Source organism: Podarcis melisellensis, assembly GCF_964234715.1.
Source record: "Podarcis melisellensis genome assembly, chromosome: 8".
Lineage (NCBI taxonomy): Eukaryota > Metazoa > Chordata > Lepidosauria > Squamata > Lacertidae > Podarcis > Podarcis melisellensis.
This window is the reverse complement of record NC_138540.1, coordinates 53722146-53740605: the sequence shown is the minus strand read 5'-3', so window position 1 is coordinate 53740605 and position 18460 is coordinate 53722146. Positions and strand designations below refer to the sequence as shown.

The 18460-nt window shown below is 48.1% G+C and overlaps 2 protein-coding genes across 6 annotated transcripts in view; both read left to right on the top strand.

Annotated features, from left to right (window-relative positions):
- Positions 1-2737, top strand: part of NDRG4 (NDRG family member 4) — a 47434-nt gene extending 44697 nt beyond the window's left edge. For all 5 annotated transcript variants that reach the window (XM_081921134.1, XM_081921133.1, XM_081921132.1 and 2 more), the window contains one exon: positions 1081-2737. In XM_081921134.1, the coding sequence (XP_081777260.1) occupies positions 1081-1241 (161 nt within the window). In that variant the 3' untranslated portion in view covers positions 1242-2737. The remainder of the gene's footprint in view (positions 1-1080) is intronic.
- A 4533-nt stretch (positions 2738-7270) lies between these two features.
- Positions 7271-18272, top strand: SETD6 (SET domain containing 6, protein lysine methyltransferase). Its single transcript, XM_081921131.1, has 9 exons — positions 7271-7343; positions 7445-7537; positions 8975-9119; positions 9765-9906; positions 10999-11193; positions 12629-12752; positions 14532-14712; positions 15271-15413; positions 17228-18272. Exons 1-9 carry the CDS (start codon positions 7317-7319, stop codon positions 17543-17545), a joined length of 1368 nt encoding a protein of 455 aa, XP_081777257.1. The 5' UTR covers positions 7271-7316; the 3' UTR covers positions 17546-18272.
- The last annotated feature ends 188 nt before the right edge of the window (positions 18273-18460 follow it).

Here is an 18460-nt window from a genome sequence, read left to right as displayed (position 1 = left end):
ATACCTGTTGGTGAAAACCAGAGAGAGTGCTGTTGTGCTTCGGTCACGCTTGCTGGTTTCCTGCAAGCATCTGCTTGGCTGCTGAGATGTTGGGGATTGTGTGTCAGTGGCAGAGCAGGGCACACAGGAGGTGCATCCAGGTGCAGAGAGTCACTTTGCTTCCCACCCTGTCCCACCACAGCCCTACCTGCTACCTAGTTTTGCTGGTCACCTGTGCCTCTTGCAGCAGTGAGGGGATCAAAAAAAAGGGGGGGTGATGGAGCCTCAGAACAGTGGTAGAAGAATTTATTTTGCAACTTGACATGCCCCATGTGTGTTTTGGCACTCTGCAGTCTTCAGGAGCAGCTGGGTCACACTCTGCTTGTCGTGGCTGTTTGCTTAGGCCAGGGTTGGCTTCCCCTGCAGCCCTCCAGATGTTGCTGGACCCTGACCTCCATCATCCCTGGCCTTTGCCCAGGTTAGCTGAGAGGGCAGATGGCGGGCTTCTGTACTTAGAGCACATCATTCTGAAATTCTTCACACAAGCCATCGTCTGGCAAGCCACCCACTGTCTCCCACACAGTCAGCTTGGTCATGTCTTTGGGGTGTGATTGCTGGGCTGGTTTGTCTGCCTTCCACAACCTGGTGCCTTCCAGATGTTTTGGACTATGAATTCATGGAGGAGAGGGTGATCAATGGCTACTAGCCATGGTGGCTATGCTCTGCTTCCACAGTCGGAAGCAGTAATGCTGGAATACCAGTTACTGGAAATCACAGGAGGAGAGAGTGTTCTGGTATTCAGTTTCCAGTTTCCCACAGGCATCTATGAGAACCGAATCCTGGACTAGATGGACCATTGACGTGATCCAGCAAGCTCTTTTTGTGCCCTTGTGTTCTTACGCCTCAAGAGTTGGTGCATGGCTAGGGCTTGAGTGCTGGGCTTTAGGCGCCCTCTGAGGCCAGGGGCTTGATGTTGCTTCTTCCCTCTCCTGTGGCAGCTTTGCTCGTCTTTGTGGCGCTCGCTCCGCCTGGACCCTCCCTGGTCCGCTTTTTGCCCCTGGCAGAAGCATTGATGCTCTCTCTCTCTTTCTCTCCCTGTAGTGCCCTCTGCCAGTATGACACGCCTGGCCCGCTCCCGCACGGCTTCCCTCACCAGCGCCAGCTCTGTGGAGGGCGGGGGCAACCGCCCAAGAGCCTGCACCCACTCGGAGAGCAGCGAGGCCATGGGGCAGATCAACCACACCATGGAGGTGTCCTGCTGAGGGCCTCCACCTTACTCCTCCTCGCCGTCTTCTTCACGGGTGACCTCGAGGGCCCACTCATCCAGTCACTCTCCAGCTGGCTCCATCCCCTGCGGCTTCCTGTGGCTTTAATTTCTTTTGCCGTCTTTCTTTTCCTTTCACATTATGGAATACAAAGTTGGGAGGGGGGCATAGGGAGAGTGGGAAGCAGCAGCAGCAGCTTGATGTCAACGGCCACCTCCACCCATAGGCCCAGGTGCCATTTTGAACCAGGGATTGGGTTGGTTTCTAGCTGGCTTGGAAGCGGCAGGCATGACCCTCTGCACAGCTTGAGGCAAGGCGAGCAGGAGGGATGTTTTACACTTGCCTAGCCAGGGTGCCTCTCCTTCAGAAAAGCCACTCACCCAGTGAGTCAGAAGGGGGAGAGTGTTCTCATGGGCCCTTCAGCTTAGATGCCCAACAATTAATCCACAATGTACCCATGCAGTAGTTTACTTACTTTATTTATTTTCAGACACTTATATCCCTCCTTTTCCTTTTCCAAGGAGCTCAGGGTGGCATACATGGTTCACCCCTCCCCATTTAATCCCCACAACAACCCTGTGAAGTAGGCTAGTTGAAAGAGGCAGTGACTGGCCCAAGGTCCTCGTCTGACACTCCAACCACTGGTTCAGGAAGGAGGGAAATTGCAACCTTGAAGGCAAATGCCCCTTAGTTTCTACCCTTCTCTTTGGCTTTGGAGCACAAGCTTTTTAGTTCCACAGCTTTTGAAAGCCTTTTTGGTGGCTGACTCTGTGCCGGCAGGTTTTTACTGGAAAGACAACGGAAATGGGGGCTTAACTGGGTAGGAACATGCACATAGAGTCGAGCCGTTTCTCCAGCTGCTGTATAAAACCATCCAGGGGGTCCTATTGCATCATTTCCTTCTCCTACATGTAAATTCAGTCAAAAGCAGAAAATGGGAAGTTGTCATCCCCCCAGTACTAGGAATGAGCAGCAGGGCTTTCCAAGCCTAAGGGGTAGGGAAAGGTCATAGTTGGTTTTAGGATTTGTTTGGGGTTTCCTCAAGCCTTTTAACCAGTGCTATAAATGGCCTTTGAGTAAAACTCGTTGCAATATAAGCTGCCCCCACTACCATCGCTTATTAATTTTTTTAAAAGGACAATCAGTGGCAGGAATCAAAAACACAAGGGCACATTTACGCATGTTTAGAGCATGCTAACCCTTGTGGCTTTCCCCTCAGGAATACTAGATTCTTGATACTCTTGCACAATAGCTGTTCCCAGGATCATTCCCTGGAAGGAAACCCCCCTAGAAAGTGCTGGGTTGTGCATATGCTTTTAGGCTCAGCAGGAATAAGTAGCAGAAGCTTATCCAGCCTCAAGGGGGGGAAAATGGGGCCCAGGAACATGAGGACATTTATTTAGCTATTTAAAATATTTGTTTCCTGTTCTTGATCAACAGTCCCAGAGCAGGGTACATGAACTATTTTAAAACACAACACAGAAAATAAAAACATAAAAATATTCCCAACTAGGCAGGCACCCTTGGGGGGGTGTCATACTCCAGCCTCTACTGTGTAAGGCTTGTGTTGATGGGGATAAAGAGCTTCCTCCCCAAAAACAGCCCTATAGGGGACTGGTCACATCTCCTCCATGCTCCCGCCTGTATGAATAAACAGGTAGCCTCATGGAAGACCCTGATCCCGAAGTTTTGTCTGTGGCCCCCTCTGCACCTCAAGGATGTGATGGATCATGTGAAGGTGCTGAGATATCTGCCCCCAGACTGTGACTGTCCACATTAGATGCTGTATCAACTTAAGTTCTACTCTGAGTAGAACTAGCACTGGATAGAGGCCATTGTTCCAATTGACCAACAGGAGCACCCAGTCTCTTGCCCTCATGACAGCGGCCTCTGTGGTTTCCCTTACGAAATATTTCATCTAGTATTTATTTACTCACTGTAATGTCATCACAGTTAAGGGGGGGGAGAAAAAGGCAATGCTCATTTGAATTTCCTCCCCACTCTTTTCCTGTTGAGTAGGGGTCTTCTTGTGTTATAATATCTGTATGGCACTTAGAAAAAAATAGACTCTTTAATAAGCACTAAATGGTAATTACTCTTATATTCAAGAAGCCACCCATAAGTTCCATTGGTCCTTTCATTAGATGGAGGTTCTCAGGGGGGCAATTCTATATGCATTAATTAATGTTACAGGATACGTTCCCCGAATTCGAGTAAAGAGGCTTGCGGGATCCTCACTTCTAAAGATGCCCTGTTTGCCTAGCGTCCAGCCCCTTCACTCTGTCCCCTCACGATATGGTTATGCTTCGTACTAGCATGCCACCCTGTCATCTTGTGCTTTGTCCTGCCTGACTTTCTGAAGGATCCCCCCGCAACCACCTGAGTGCTCTCTGGGACAGTGCCTCATTTCCGTTCTGGCTTAGTGGCAGCACCACAAAACCAGAGGGAAGCAAACATGTGTGTCCTCTAGGATAGGTCTCAGGCAGCCCCCCACCCCACCCCCGTGGCTCTGGGGCTGTTAATTTATTGAGGTCTTTCCATTTCAGAACCCCTTTCAGAGTTTTGAGGAAGAACAATTAGGAAGAATTTGCCTTCACATTTCTTCTCAAGTTCCGCACATTCATGCCTTTGAAGAGACTATTCTCCCTACTCGCTCTGCATTACTGTAAGCCTGCTATTGACGTGGAACCAGAAAGGCTCTTGTCCATGCCACTCTGGGCTCCAAATGAGCCAACATACCCTTCTCCTTCCTTTCCCCAAACTGCTGCTGGACCACCCAGCCCATCTTTCTTGTTGAATCCCAAATGCATCCTGATCTCATGTCAGACACCTCAGTTCTTTTTACTGATGAAACACCCCACCCACATCACCAATCTTGCACATTGCTGCGTTTCCACGCAAGCAAAGAGCTTGAAGTGGGGTTTGGCCCAAAGAGCAACAAGCAGCTTGCGAGGAGTTCTGTCTCGCCTCTCTGCTACTCGGCAGGCTTTGCACCTGACTTTCTTGCTCCTGACAGTGCGCACGTCAAGGGGTATATATGTGTGCGTAGCCAGGCGTCTTTGCATTTAAATGGTTTGATGTTGCCACAAGCAGTCCAGACACACTGTTTGATGTAATCCTCTAATCTCAGAATCTTTGATTTTGTGTGCTTCCTTCTAAACTTTAAATATGAATGACTGAAGGCTACTAGGACCCTCTTTTACTGTAGATCAGCTTTTGCCAACCTGGGACCCCCCAGAGGTTGTTGGATTACAGCTCCCATCAGCTCCTCAGCATCACACAGCCAAGTTGGCTGGAGCTGAAGGAAGTTGCAGGAGAGAACACCTGCTGGAGGGCACCTGGTTGGAGGAGGCTGCTGTAGATATTGTTGCCTTTTTTCTTGATGTGTTCTTTCAGATGAGATAGATCTATAAATTCCTATATATAATATTTATCTTGGATTCCACCCCTGCCATTTACTTGTAGCAATTGGCAACCAATGTGCAGCTTTTCATTTGAAGGTGATCTAGATATTACTGTGGGGTGGGGGTGGGGGGGAATTGGATTTTTTTAAAGAAACATTTTCCTGATTAAGGTGGAATTTAATGGATTTCTTTTTTCTGTATGAGGTGAAATGTAATATTTTTGTGCATGATGGTTGTTGATGCTCTCTGGTTGCATTGATGCCACAATATCTACAAAATGTAAAACAAGGCAAACAAACAAACCCATTGATGTAGAGAGGATTATTGTGTTGAAAACTAATAAAGATATTAAGATCAAGCAGACTCACTTTGCAGTCAAAGCGGCAGCTTATTCACGAGTGCCACATTTATTTATTTACTTTTAGCAGAATCCAATATATCAGGGCTGGGGAACCTTCCAAGCCCAGGGGCTAGATTGTGACCTCCCTTGAGGCAACTTGTAGGTGGGTGGAGCTGCCTACCTGTCAATCACCTGATGTCATAATGAGATCAGGTGACCTTTTTCTGACTATTTTCCTTCCACAGCACTTTGAATGGGGGTTCTGAATAAATCCCTTTCAGAGCACTCTGAATATTTTTTACATGCACCACCCCTCCAAAAAAGTTGTGTTGACACATACCATGTGATAAAACTCCTTTGCTTTGCTTTAATTCAATCCATAAGCCAGTGGTTTTCAACCAATGTGTGGTGGCACCCTGGAGTGCCTTGGAATGATGGTCAGGGGTGCCACGGGCAACACTCGTCTCTGTCCCTCTTTCCTTCCCTCCCGCCTCTGATGCTCTCTTGTGTCTTTGCCTCCCAAAGGCTTGCACAGCTGTCTGTTGCAGCAGTCCTGGCTACATGCTCCCTAGGTGAATGAATGGTGCCTCTGGGACTGGTCAGGGGGTGTTCCCCAGTCCCCTGTGGGGCAGTGTGAGGAGGCACCTCCTTTTGGGGTGGGATGAGGGGCAGCTGAGACCAGGAGCAGCAGCTGTGGCTGCCCAGAGCACTCCCAAGTAGAGGGGAGAAGAGAGGAGGCTGAGGGAACACTCCACAAGGGAGGGTGTTCGAAAAAGGGGTGAGGGGCTGCCAGCTCTGCAGGCAAGGTGTGACATAATTGGGCTCCTCAGCCCCATAGGGGTGCCGCAGAAAGAATGTAGTTGGTCAAGGGAACCGTGGACCCATAAAGCTTGAAAACATTTGCCATAAGCGATTATACTTTCCAATGTGATTTATGCCACCATCTGCCAATATTGTCCTCATGTACTCTACTTAAGACAAGAGGGCAGCCTCTATACAAAAGAATAAATGGACACAAATGGACATCAGAAATGACAATATCAAGAAACACGTGGGGAAACATTTCCACTTCCTGGAACCCGCTATAATTGACATTAAGATGGACATACTGGAACAAATGAATTTCAAAGGGAGACTGCAACCTGTAAAGAATGTAATTACCGGTATTAAAACTCTTATTAGCAGAATACCCTCAGTGCTCTTCTGCATTTCCTCTCGGTGTTTACAATTTTCTTCCTCAACCTTGTAGACCTACAACTCAGGATGTAATGAGCTCATGCATCTGTTGAACTGGACTGCTGTCCACGAAAGCTTAAGCCATTATAATAAACGTGTTGGTATCTGAAGTGCCACAAGGCTCTGACTTGCTGCTTCTTGCCTTGACGCTCCAGGTGAACACATCCTAGAGCAACTGCTGCTCTCCTCTAACAAACAGGGGTGAGAGGAGAATAGCCTACAAAGGAAGGTGAGGGTAGAATGGGCAGCCCCCTGGCAAAGCACAATTGCTTCCTCTGTCCCCTTTGCCATATCTCAGGGTAGGAAACACTTTTCATCCCAAGGGCCAGATCCCCTTGTGGGGAACCTTTCAGGGGCCAGATCTGAGTGATGGGCAGGGCAAGAGGCAAAAGTGGGAGGAGCAAGACATTTGACTCTTAATCTTTGTGCCGTAGGTCCCTTGCAGCAGTGCAAAAGCCAGATTGCTACACTTACACAAACGTCTCTCCATCCAGGCAAGTGAGAGGCCTTCTCACCATTCAGGAATCTATTTTAGCCAAGAAGAAACAGTTGCTGTGGAGCAGGGCCAGTGAGCAGAACGGGAATGGTTTAAGGGAGACCTACGGGAAGTATATCAACTCTGCATGCGGGAACTTTGAAAAAGCATATTTGACTCCAGTCCGCCTTGCACATATTACTAGAGTTGGTTCCCGCATGTATCGAAAGAACTTACTGGCACTTGTAGTATTGCACAAGTGCTTAACTTTTGGAAAGAACCGAGAGCTCCGTCGGAGCCCCTGAGGAAGAGCAGCAGCAGCAGCAGCAGCCCGGCTGGGGCAGAAGACGGAGCGAAGCGCCCCAGGGCTCTTTGGCGCACTGCCCGTGGTTGTTAAAAGCGGCTTTGTAACGATATCTTAAAAACTAACGGGGCGGCCAGCGGAACTCCCTGCTACTAAGACACGGAGGAGAGTGAGTTGCTAGGCAGCTTCAGGGAACCGCGAAATAGCCCCTCCCTCCTGGGCGGGGTTTTGCGGCTCCGCCCCGTAGCGTCAGACGAGCCTTTTCCCCGCGCGCAGGCGCATCTGGCCATTCGTAGTTCCGGGTGCGTCCGGCATGGCGAAAGCGGCCAAGTGCGCCAAGGTGGGTTTGGCGGCCGGACCGCGGCCTGAGGGGCGGCTAGTGGGCGGCGGCGGCGGGGAGGCCTTAGCACCTCGCTCTCTCTTTCTCTCTGTGCTCCGCAGGTGGAGGAGGAGGAGGCGGCGGCGAGTGACTCGGGCGCCCTCACCGCCTTCCTGGGCTGGTGCGCCAACGCGGGCCTGGAGCTGAGCGCTAAGGTACGGCCCGCCAGGGGCTTCCGCGGGCCGGAAGGGATTGGGCCAGCCGCTCCCTGCCGCGGGGAGAGACTGGCCGAGGGGGAAAGGCCCCTCCATCCCCCCCCCGGGGGAAACAAGAGGCTTCCTTGCCGTGGCCCCGTGTTAAGGGGAGGCCGCTCTTCATTCAAATTCCCTTTGAATTTCACCTGCCTTTGCGGGTGACTCCTACTCCCAGGCGGCTCACACAACACAGGGGAAGGAGGTGCGGTTCCCAGCAGTAAAGGAGCGGAAGGTAGTACAGAACCACCCGGAAAATTCAAGCCGAAATGAAACTTGTAGCCGTAAATATGCACCGGCCTAATAATAAAACGCTTTAAAACAAAAACATCCATCCAAAGGAACCCGGCAGCAGCAAACAACAGGAACCGGCATGAATAAGATAATGAAAATGTGGAGTTTCCAGACTTGTAGTAACTTTAATCTTGTTACTTCACATGCATCAATAAGCACCATTTTACTCGGCATTAATCTAGTCTCGCTCCTTTTCCTGCTTCTATTCAAACAGCTGCTAATGGTGAGTTAATATTGCCACTCTGGGAGAGCTAAAATAATTAGAAAATGGCTGTATCACTCTTAAGTCACCTGGCTTGTGTTACTGGGAAATTGGAAGGGGGGTGAGAGACCTCCCCCCACCCCAAACGAGAAAATAACAGCAACATATCTGCAAATGCATTGCATCTGCAAGGGAAGCTCAGCTCGGGAGCCTGTGACTCCCCACTAAACCCCAGGTCTCCAGCAAAGGAAAATAGCAATTCACTGATAAATGTATCTCTGTACTGGCTGAGTGGGAAAATTTGAGAAATTCATAAGAAACCACTTGTATTAATCTTCTCAGTTCCAATGGCATTTAGGACCCAGGGAAGTGAGGCATAAGGGGAGGGGTGAGAGAGCCCACTGCAATCCCCAAGATGTACAGTCCCGTCCATCTGCAGGTGATAGACCAGACAAGAAAAAGGGTGGCATCTAACTTGACTCAGGGACCAGGGAACTGTAAATGCTTTCTTTGTACTGTGATGAAGTGTGAAACACTATATTTGAGTGACAGGAGCATGCCTGGATCTCAGGTTCTACCTGAGACCACACCTTTTCTGTGACATATCTATGTCTTGATGATGCATCTTGAAATGTATTAAGGGAAACTTCAGGAAACTTTGAAATACAGGTGTAACCCATTGATTGGGCTTCTGGCTGCTTCATCTTTGTGGCAGTAGGAAGTCTTGTTGCAACAATAAAGATCAGGCTCCAAGGACTCCCAGTTACACTTGTGAGTACAAAAGGGTAATTAACCTATTAAGGGTTGGCTTTTGTGATGCTAACCAGGGACCTGTAACTAAGGGTTGTAGTAAAAAAAGCAACCTTTTGGAGTTTGAGAAAAAACTTTCTTTTCCTGTGTTGTAGGTCAGTGTGAGCAGAGAGGGCACAGTAGCTGATTATGGCATGGTGGCCAGGGAAGACATTGAAGCAGGAGAAGTCCTTTTCACCATCCCAAGAACGGCAGTCCTTTCGCAGTACACAAGCCCCCTTTCTTCCCTACTAGAAAAAGGTACAGGGATGGTTTTTGGGGGGTTCTGTAGCCTCATTAAAAGCTTCATGTTCATTGGGCAGCCTGTCCAACCAGGTGCCCTCCAGCTGTTTTGAATTACAACTCTCAGCCCCAACCAGCATGTGTGCTTTCTGTCATATAGAATAGCCTTTGCTAAGCAGGTGCCCTCCAGATGCTATTGGACTACAACTCCCACCGCCCCCACTTGGCATAGTACATATGCACACACACAGTACCCTCTATTAATAAATCCATATTCTTTGCATGTATCTGGTTGTGCTAAAGGAGGTAGAGGCTCCAGATTGCTGACCTATGGTGTACAGTATTGACAGCCAGTCGTGGTAATGATAGGAATTATAGTCCAACAGCTGGAGGGCACCAGGTTGATGGAAGGCTGATATAGAGTGTGCTATTGTCCTACAAAGAAGAATGTGCATGTTGATACTTATAAATGGGGTGGGGAAAACAGCAAGCTCCTCAGTAAGCTTCCAGATTCTTCAGAATGCCCCAAACTGTGTCATCCTTGAGTGAGATTGGAGAGTTGTGTTCTCAACTATGGACGTAGGTTTCTGGCTGATTTGGTTTGCTCTTTTAACAGATAATAGTTCTAGTGTTCTTACAGTCTATTTTATTTACCTTTAATAGAGCAAGCCTCTCTGGAGAGTCAGTCCGGCTGGGTTCCGCTCCTGCTTTCTTTGCTTCATGAGTCCACAGCCAGTGATTCTCGTTGGGGGCCTTATTTGTCACTGTGGCCTAACTTCAGCGGTCTGGATCACCCCATGTTCTGGTAAGAGGGGAGGCTGTTTGGCTGTGTTCTGCCAGTGCCCAGCTTCCTCAGGTAAATCAGTTGCAGCACATCTTCACCAAACAAATTTGGAGTCCAGAGCAGAGTCAACCACCTCAAGGACGCTTGTGAAGCATGCTTGCAGTAGCTCAGAAAATGAGGCTGGGCTGGGCATGGTCAGGTGCTTGTGCTGGAGCGTATCTTCATGACTCCAGTCCTAGGGCTTTTCATTCCCCCTTGTTATGCCAGAAAATGCAGGCAGGCACTGTAGTTCCATAGGAAAAAATCAAAGACTTTTGACAGTGGTGATACCAGCTTGGTGGTGCTTAAGGGTGGTGCTTGAGATGTTTGATTGAGAGGCTAGTTTATTTCTGGATGATAATGGTGACATGTTTGAACTTTGGGCAGGTTTGTGTCTACCCACCTCCACCTCTTTGTTCACAGTTTCTTAAGAATAGGTTTAAAAACACTTGAGAGTAGGTCATCTAAACAACAGTCACTTGAGAATCAAATATTAAGCTGGTGTTAATAAGTGCTTCTTTTTATGATGGGGTGGGGGAAGTGATGTAGAGAGTAGTATAATGAAAGGGTGTTTTGGTGAGGGAGGTGCGTAGAGTGCAGAAACCAGCCTCTAGTCTCGGATTAGGAAAACTAGAATGGTTTGAGAATACATATTGGATCTTTCAGATACCAAGGTGATAGCTAGATCTCAGATGAGGAAGTAGCCAGCTTGTCAATACTGTTCAGCACAAGTGAGCAATCTGGGGGACTCTACTTTCTTCAGCACAGCTAATCCACCCAGTCTGGAGAGGGAGAGAAGATGGCGCTATGGATGAAGGAGATAGAGGGTGCTTGGTGTGGGGGTTTGTGTGTGCATGCATTCATGAGAGACTGGATGGAGTGAAGAGGGAGAAAGAAAGTGGATGTTCCATCCACTTTCTGCTTGGGTGCCACTTCTGCAACTGGTTTGTAGTGCCTTGCTGCTTTCTGGCCAAGAGAGTGTAGCCTGCTGTACAGGAACCATTTTGATTGTTCACTTACTTGGCTTCTTGCTTAAAGAAAGAAACTGCACCTTCTGCTTGCTGTTTTGTACAGGAGTAAAGAAGAGCAGATGAGACTTCTGCAAGGAACAGGGATTCCAGAAGCTGTGGACAAGGACTTGGCCAATATCCAGACAGAGTATTCCACCATCATCCTGCCTTTCCTGAAGGCCCACCCAGATATATTTGACCCTGAGGTGCACACTCTGGAGCTCTACAAGAAGCTGGTGGCCTTTGTCATGGCATACAGGTGAGAGAGAGAGAGAGGAAAGGTGGGAGCCATGAGTGGTCACTCTCTAAACTGCCGAGGGGCGAGCAGGGTGTGTACTGTTGCCTTCCATCTGGGACACTGTGCTTTGGAGTTTCAAGAGAGGGCACCTGAGAAGCATTGAGGTTGAGAAACTAAATATATGCAGGAAGTGAGTTGATAAGAGGAGTCCCAGATGGGGTTCAGTTTTTGGTGAACTGAGAAGGCAGAAAAGCAAATGTTGCCTATCAACAAAGAAGAGAAGTGTCACTGCTGTGCCTCTCTTCCTTTCCACATCTCTGGCCTTGGACAGTTGGAACTTTCCTTGCATAAAGCATAGCAGGGATGGGGAACCACAGGCCCAGAGGTCAAATGTGCCTACCTGGCCCTCTGATGTGGTTGGATCATAACTCCTATTATCTCTGACTGCTGGTCCTTCTCACTAGGGATGATGGGGTTTTTAGTCCAACCACATTTGGGGAACTAAGGTTGAAAAAGGCTGTTCTATGCTGCTTGGGCACCCTAGATAAGGCTCTTTAAAGTACAGTGGTGCCTCGCAAGACGAAATTAATTCGTTCCGCAAGTCTTTTCGTCTTGCGAAGCACGGTTTCCCATAGGAATGCATTAAAAATCAATTAATGCGTTCCTATGGAAACCGAACCGCCTTCAGACCAGGTCTGGGGACAGTCTGTCCCCCGACCTCTTCTGAAGGCTGGCGGGGGCGAAAGTCTTTGCTTCCCCCCCCCGCCTGCCTTTCCGGGACAGTCCCGGGGGCTTTTAAAATGCTGGCGGGCGGCAGCGAAGCCTTCGCTGTTGCCCGCCAGCATTTTAAAATTGCCCCGGAACAGCGGAGGAATTCTCAGCTGTCCCGGGGCGATTTAAAAGCCCCCGGGAAGGCAGGACCTCTTCCCAAGGCGGGCGGGGGGCAAAAGTCTTTGCTCCCCCCGCCTGCCTTCAAAAGCCGTCCGGGATAGCGGGAAGCGATTCCCTGCTATCCCGGACCGCTTTTAAAATGCTGGCGGTGGGGAGCAAAGCCTTTCGCCCCCGCCGGCCTTCCTGGACCTCTTCTGAAGTCCGGAGGGGGGGAAAAGGCTTTGCTCCCCACCGCCAGCATTTAAAAAAAGGTCCCCGAGATTTCCCTATGGGCTTTCGTCTTGCGATGCAAGCCCATAGGGAAAATCGTCTAGCGAAGCGTCGCAAAAACCGAAAAACCCTTTCGTCTTGCGGGTTTTTCGTCTTGCGAGGCATTCGTCTTGCGGGGCACCACTGTAAAGCTCAGATTGAGTTCAGGGGCAGGTCTTGGATTGTGTGTTGCAGTTTCTAAACTAGTAGCCATTTTCAGAGCCATTTGCATCTCTCCCTCTCACCAACCTCAGCATGATTTAGCTGTACTTAAAGCTGCCTTGGTCTAGTATCTCTCTGTTTTGTTCCCCACTAGTTTCCAGGAGCCTTTGGATGAAGAAGAGGAAGATGAGGAGGAGCCCAATCCCCCAGTGATGGTGCCCATGGCAGATCTCTTGAATCACGTGGCTGACCACAATGCCAACTTGGAATATTCGCCGGTGAGCAGAGCATACAGAGCTTAGATGTACTTAAGCCTGTGTGTGTGTGTGTGTGTGTGTGTGTGTGTGTGTGTGTGTGTACACCAACCTCCCCCAGTCTTTTAGATCTATTCCCTGAGGTGTGAATTTTCAAAGGGCCAAGTGGTTTTTTCCTGGATGTCTGAGTCACAGTTCCCATCATGTGTGTTATGACTTGTTCAGACCAGAGGACTATTCGTCCTCGATGCAGCTCTGCAGTGGCCAAAGGAACAATTCCTTCTTGCAGCAGTTTCTGCTTCCATAAGGAAAAGCAGGATATGCCATCTGTAGCTGCTTGACCTGCTGGGATTTTTGCCTGGAGAAAGAGAGTCTTCTGTCAACTCTGCCCATCTTCCTTTTGCCTTGAAGAATGTGTGGAGTTTTCTCCCAGTACTGAAAGGCTCAGATGGTTCATTTCTTGCTCAGGGGAGACTCACTGTGATGCAGACTGAGAATTCCTGCCATAAGAAAATGACCAAGGTGTCATTCCACTCTGTGGTAGGAATTATTTGTTGTGATTTATCTTTGGAAGACTGGTGAAGAAGGTTCTGATCTATGTGTGCCCTTTCTGTGTCCTTCGGCATAATGGGGATGCTTAGCCCATAGCTTCAGCTAATTGTAACTTAGCTGCTTCTCCTGTTTGGTTAATCAGTGAAATATGTCATTGTGGAGAGCCAAGGATGAAAGGAAAGGAGAAAGAGTAGGAGTTGTGTAGACATAATCTCGGCCCCCTTTGGAACTTTGTTCTCTTCTCCTCCCTCCTCCTTACATTGTACCTTGTGGAATTTAAATTGAAGCTGTTTGGAGAGCTGATCTTTGCTAAAATGCAGGAAATTAAACCAAGTACATTTTCTCTAGCTCCCAAGTACCAGTAGGAATCCTTGGGCGGCAGCAACATGACTGACATCAGGTCATGCAATTGCTCTTCCTGGACTTGAGAAAATCTCTTCCTAGATTGTTGAGTGAGAGGGACTGCTTAAGTAAGAAGCTGTTGTTTCTTGTTCCCCTCATCACAGTCCCTGAAATCAAACCTGTAAAAAATCTTAATGAAAAAATTTACAGGTCTGTTGTTGGGCAAAAAGGCACACCCTTGATTCCGATCTCAGGCGCACCCTTGATTTTCGGTGCTTGGATTCTGTTTTCATCACTTTGCAAGCAACTGTATTTGGGAATGCATGGGTCTCACCTATCTGGTTCAGCCAAAAGGGACTTTGCAGGCACTACTGATCAGCTGGTTGACAGGGCCTACAAAGCCTATTTCAAAGTGCTGCATGAAATAGAGCTTTGAGAAGGACTTCTGAAGACTCCTGTGATGCCATGGGGTTGCCAGGCCCAAAGGGGGTTGGAGAGAGAACAGTTTGGCCCATTGAGCTAAAAAGCTCCCCCATCCCTCATGCAGCCTTTCCACGGAGTGTCCTTTCTCGGCAGCAGATGGGTGAGAGGCTCTGCTTTCTTCCATCCCTCTCCAGAATTTTCTCCTGTCTCTGAAGAGCATTCACAGCAAATATGGTGCATTTCAGGGGAATGCTTGGGAGTGTAAGCCAATGCTTCCTAAGAGTGAAAAACAGGGAAGATGTCTGCTACTCTACCTTCTATCTTCCTCCTCCAACTGCATCCCTTTTGTTATTCCTCATCTGTTGCACACATTGCAGGAGTGGAGAAAACTGCAGGAGATGAGTGGGGCAGAGGAAAACTTTTTCTTGGGAGATTCTCAGGACTGGACAGGATCTGTCAAGTTTTACTTCCCTCTTTTGTCTGCAGGAGGTATTGAAAATGGTTGCAACTCAGTCCATCTGCAAAGGCCAAGAGATCTTCAACACTTATGGGGAGATGGCAAACTGGCAGCTCCTCCACATGTATGGCTTTGCTGAACCGTATCCTGGCAACACAAACGATGCTGCTGACATCCAGATGCTGACACTATGCAAAGCAGCACTGCAAGGCAAGAGGCTGGCCAGGAGACACTTTTTAAAAAAAGAAACATAAATCAGCAGAGTAAGAGGATATCTGAAAATCCATCTGTCTGTCACCTTGTGTTGCTTTTTCCAGCTATGTTTTTAATAGGCGGAGGCTGCATTTAAATACAGGTGTTTGTATGTGACTTCTGCAGCTGCTGGTGGCATCCAGAACAGAATAGCTTGATTACTTTGCTTCCCAATCTTGCATAACACCTCCTGGGTCATAATGCCAATTTAAAACAAAATAATCTGAAGGCATGGAACTTTCCTCCATGATGCTCTGGATGGCATTCAAGGTTTTCACCCTCTCCCTCTCTCCCCCCCTTCACAACTCTGTGGGACAAGTTAGACACAATAGTCCAAAGTCTTGTTGGGACTGAGTGAGGACTTGAAGCTGGGCCTCTCTGGCCCCTGCCAGGCACTGTTAGCTGCGGCACTACGCTGGATTAGACGAAATGATGCGCTTCTGCTTTTGACTGAAGCCAATGCTCCCTCTGCTGCCTGTTGAACCTGCACCTGCTGCTTTTGTCTCCCTCCACCAGCTACAAAGACAGAAGCTCAACGGCAGCTGGTCTTGGAGCAATGGGACTTCCTCTGCCAGATGGAGATGGTGGGTGAGGAAGGGGCTTTTGTGATCGGCTGGGAGAGAGTCTTAACTGAAGAAGAGCTGGCCATGGCATTGAAGGTAAGGGCTCTGGCTGGTTGCTGCGCCATTAGACTCCTGGGAGGCCATTTTACTCCCATACATGCTTGCTGTGATTACTTAAGCAGTTGACAAGAGTTTTACTTTACAGGGGTGGCATGTTGGACTTAATCTGAAGATTCTTTCAGTTTAGATGGAGGGAGGACAACTCCTCTCTGTTGGTCAGTGGAGGTGTGACTTGTGAAGGCTTCTTCCAGTAGCAGGCAGGGAGGCCTGAGGTTGCTTGGGGGCTTGCTAATGCCACTTTGGCACCTGGGCATTGCAACCCCAGAAAGGAGAAGAGTGCTTCAGTCTTAGCTGGCTGGGTAAGAAGCAAATTCCTCTGTCAGTCTGCAGATTGCAAGGGAGGGGGCAGCTGTGCTTTGTTTTTTGCTGGAGGCAGCACAAAAACTCACCTGTCACAATGCACTGGTCATTTTGAAGTCTTTCCAGAGCTTGTCTCCACTGGAGGCATTGCCCATTACAGAGTCGCTCTGTGGGCTGTCTGTGTGCTTTGATGTTTTTGTGCAACCCCCCCTATCCCTGGGTTCTGGGACGCCTCCTAAGAAAGAGCACAGCCAGCTACAGAGAAGCTATTGGTTGGGCAAGTGTGCTTCTCTTTCCTCCAGGGACTGGCTCACTTGCTGGACCAGGGTGAAGATGTGCACATGTACTCCTGGCCTGCTACTGCTGTTTATTTTAATGGACAGGATTTAGAAAATGTAGGAAGCAGCCTTCATTCCACCTCTCACAAGTTCTGCTACATGGCATGCAAATTCTTCCACTGAGACTCTTTAACTTGTTGCTTTCTGCTGAAGTCCCAGGCAGCTTCCACCACGTTCTCTCTTTATGCAACCACCACTTCCCCGCGTAATCAGCCGTATATTCTGTAGTGGAATGAATGGGGCAGGTCTGAACTTTTTATGCTGTGTGGCAATGACGTATCTTCTGTGGTGCTGTCATTGTTCCCAGGAAAGGGAGAAATGTGGCTAGAGAGATTCTGCTTCCATCCCTTGGGACTTCTTTCTCTGTGGCTTTAGGGGGCCAACAGCCTCACTGACCTTGAGCTCTAAATGGTCTGCCAAATTTCCTGCAGGTGCTTGTCAAAGGACAGTTTTAGTACTAATATATACAGTGGTGCCTTGGTTCTCAAACTTAATCCATTCCAGGAGTCAGTTCCACTCCCGAAACCGTTCAAAAACAAAGGCACGGCTTCTGATTGGCTGCAGGAGCTTCCTGCACTCAAGTGGAAGCTGTGTCGGATGTTTGGCTTCCGAAAAATGTTTGCAAACCGAAACACTTACTTCTGGGTTCGGGAGCCAAGCTGTTCAAGTACCAAGGTACCACTGTAGTTTCTTTTGCTTTGAACATAATCACTAACCAAGTTACATACATGGATTAAATGCTGTGTTCCTTTATACACATTTATATTTCTTGCTGCCTGTTTCAGTTGTCTCAATGGAAACTTAATTTCAAAACATTTTGAATGACTTGTCTGCTGTTCCTCCAAATTCTGTCTATGGAAACTAGCAAATGTCCGCCCCCCCCCCAAAAAATAATAATTATATAAACGTATCCATCTAATTTTGATGTTTTTCAAGATGCTCTCACATATTTACTTCATTATATTATGAATCTCTTCCAGAATGTAACTTAACTTGGGAGAGGGGAAGGTCCAGAATTTTAAATCCTGAGAATCAACAGCAGGATCCCTTTTGCAGAATGTTTACCAACATCTGTGGGGCTGTTGATGCCTTGAAGTTACTTAAGAGACCAAGAAGGTAGCTCTCAATAATCCCATTTCTTTGTGGCTGTAGGTGCTGACTATGTCTGCAGATGAGTTCAAGGAGTTTAAGGAGCAAGAGACCCAGGAACCCAAAGCAGGCGAGGATGGTGCTATGTTCCTGATGCTCTCAAATACTACAATACCAAGGCTTGAAGCCTCCTGGAAAAAGCTGCTCTTTGATGCTACACTGCTAACCCTGAAGTCATACAGCTCAGACTTAAAAGCAGAGGAAGAAGTGCTCAGAGACCCTCAAGCTTATTCAAAACTAAGCTGCCGGGAGAAGTTTGCCCTGCAAGTGCGTTATGGCCAGAAGATGATTTTGCACCAGTTGCTGGAGCTAGCAAGCTAGCTGCAGCTGATGAAGGCAAGTGCTGTTGGCCTGGGAGGCTTAGCTAAAGGTTTCTATAAAGGCAGAGGCATTTATTTTTATATAAAAATGTGTTTCTGTGAGTATCAATTATATCCACAGGTAGCAAAGCTACCAATTTACACAGCACAGAATTGACACAGCTGGGGAATCTGTGTTTCTGTAGATGCACTTGGACAACTCCAATCATCCCTGACCATTATGGGCCAGGTCATGCCAGCTGAGACTAATGGAAGTTGGAGTCAAAGGACACCTGGAAAGCCAGTTTCTCCACCTCTTAGGACCCCCTGTACATTAAATCAGCTGGTAAGATGGCCACGTTTACAACACCTGTGAGACCCAGTAAATAGGGCATTAGTGATATGGGATGTCCCCCTCTCCCAAAGGACTGTGATCAGATCTAGCACTCTAGGTGCAGATGTTTGCGCTGCTGAACAAAGATTAACATATTTCACTTGCTTACTGTCTAGATGCTCTTCCTCATCCCTGGGAATGTTCATGCTTCTTTGAAGTTGAAAAAAATGTTCCTAAAAACATTTTCACTGTCAAGTCTATTATATTATTTTACATTTTGAATGCCTTTGTCTTTTGCTTTTTCCAACCGTCTTCCCATCCCACCTCTGGCCAGATGAGCTGCACAGATGCATAGTTTAAGACTAGGCTTGGAGTTTTTAAACAATAAAGTGTATTTGTATTGATAAGTGAGAAACCTGTGTTATTGCCACTTTAATGGACACTTTGAGTATGAAGGATGAATGGGGTCAAATGGTGTACTGGACAGTTCTATTTATCGAGTATTCTCTCCCCCGGTAAATCCTTGATGGTGATTGCAGCACCAGGACTATTCATTTTGAACCCTAGTTCATGCCATCTGAAGGTAGAAGGGCCACCTCCTAG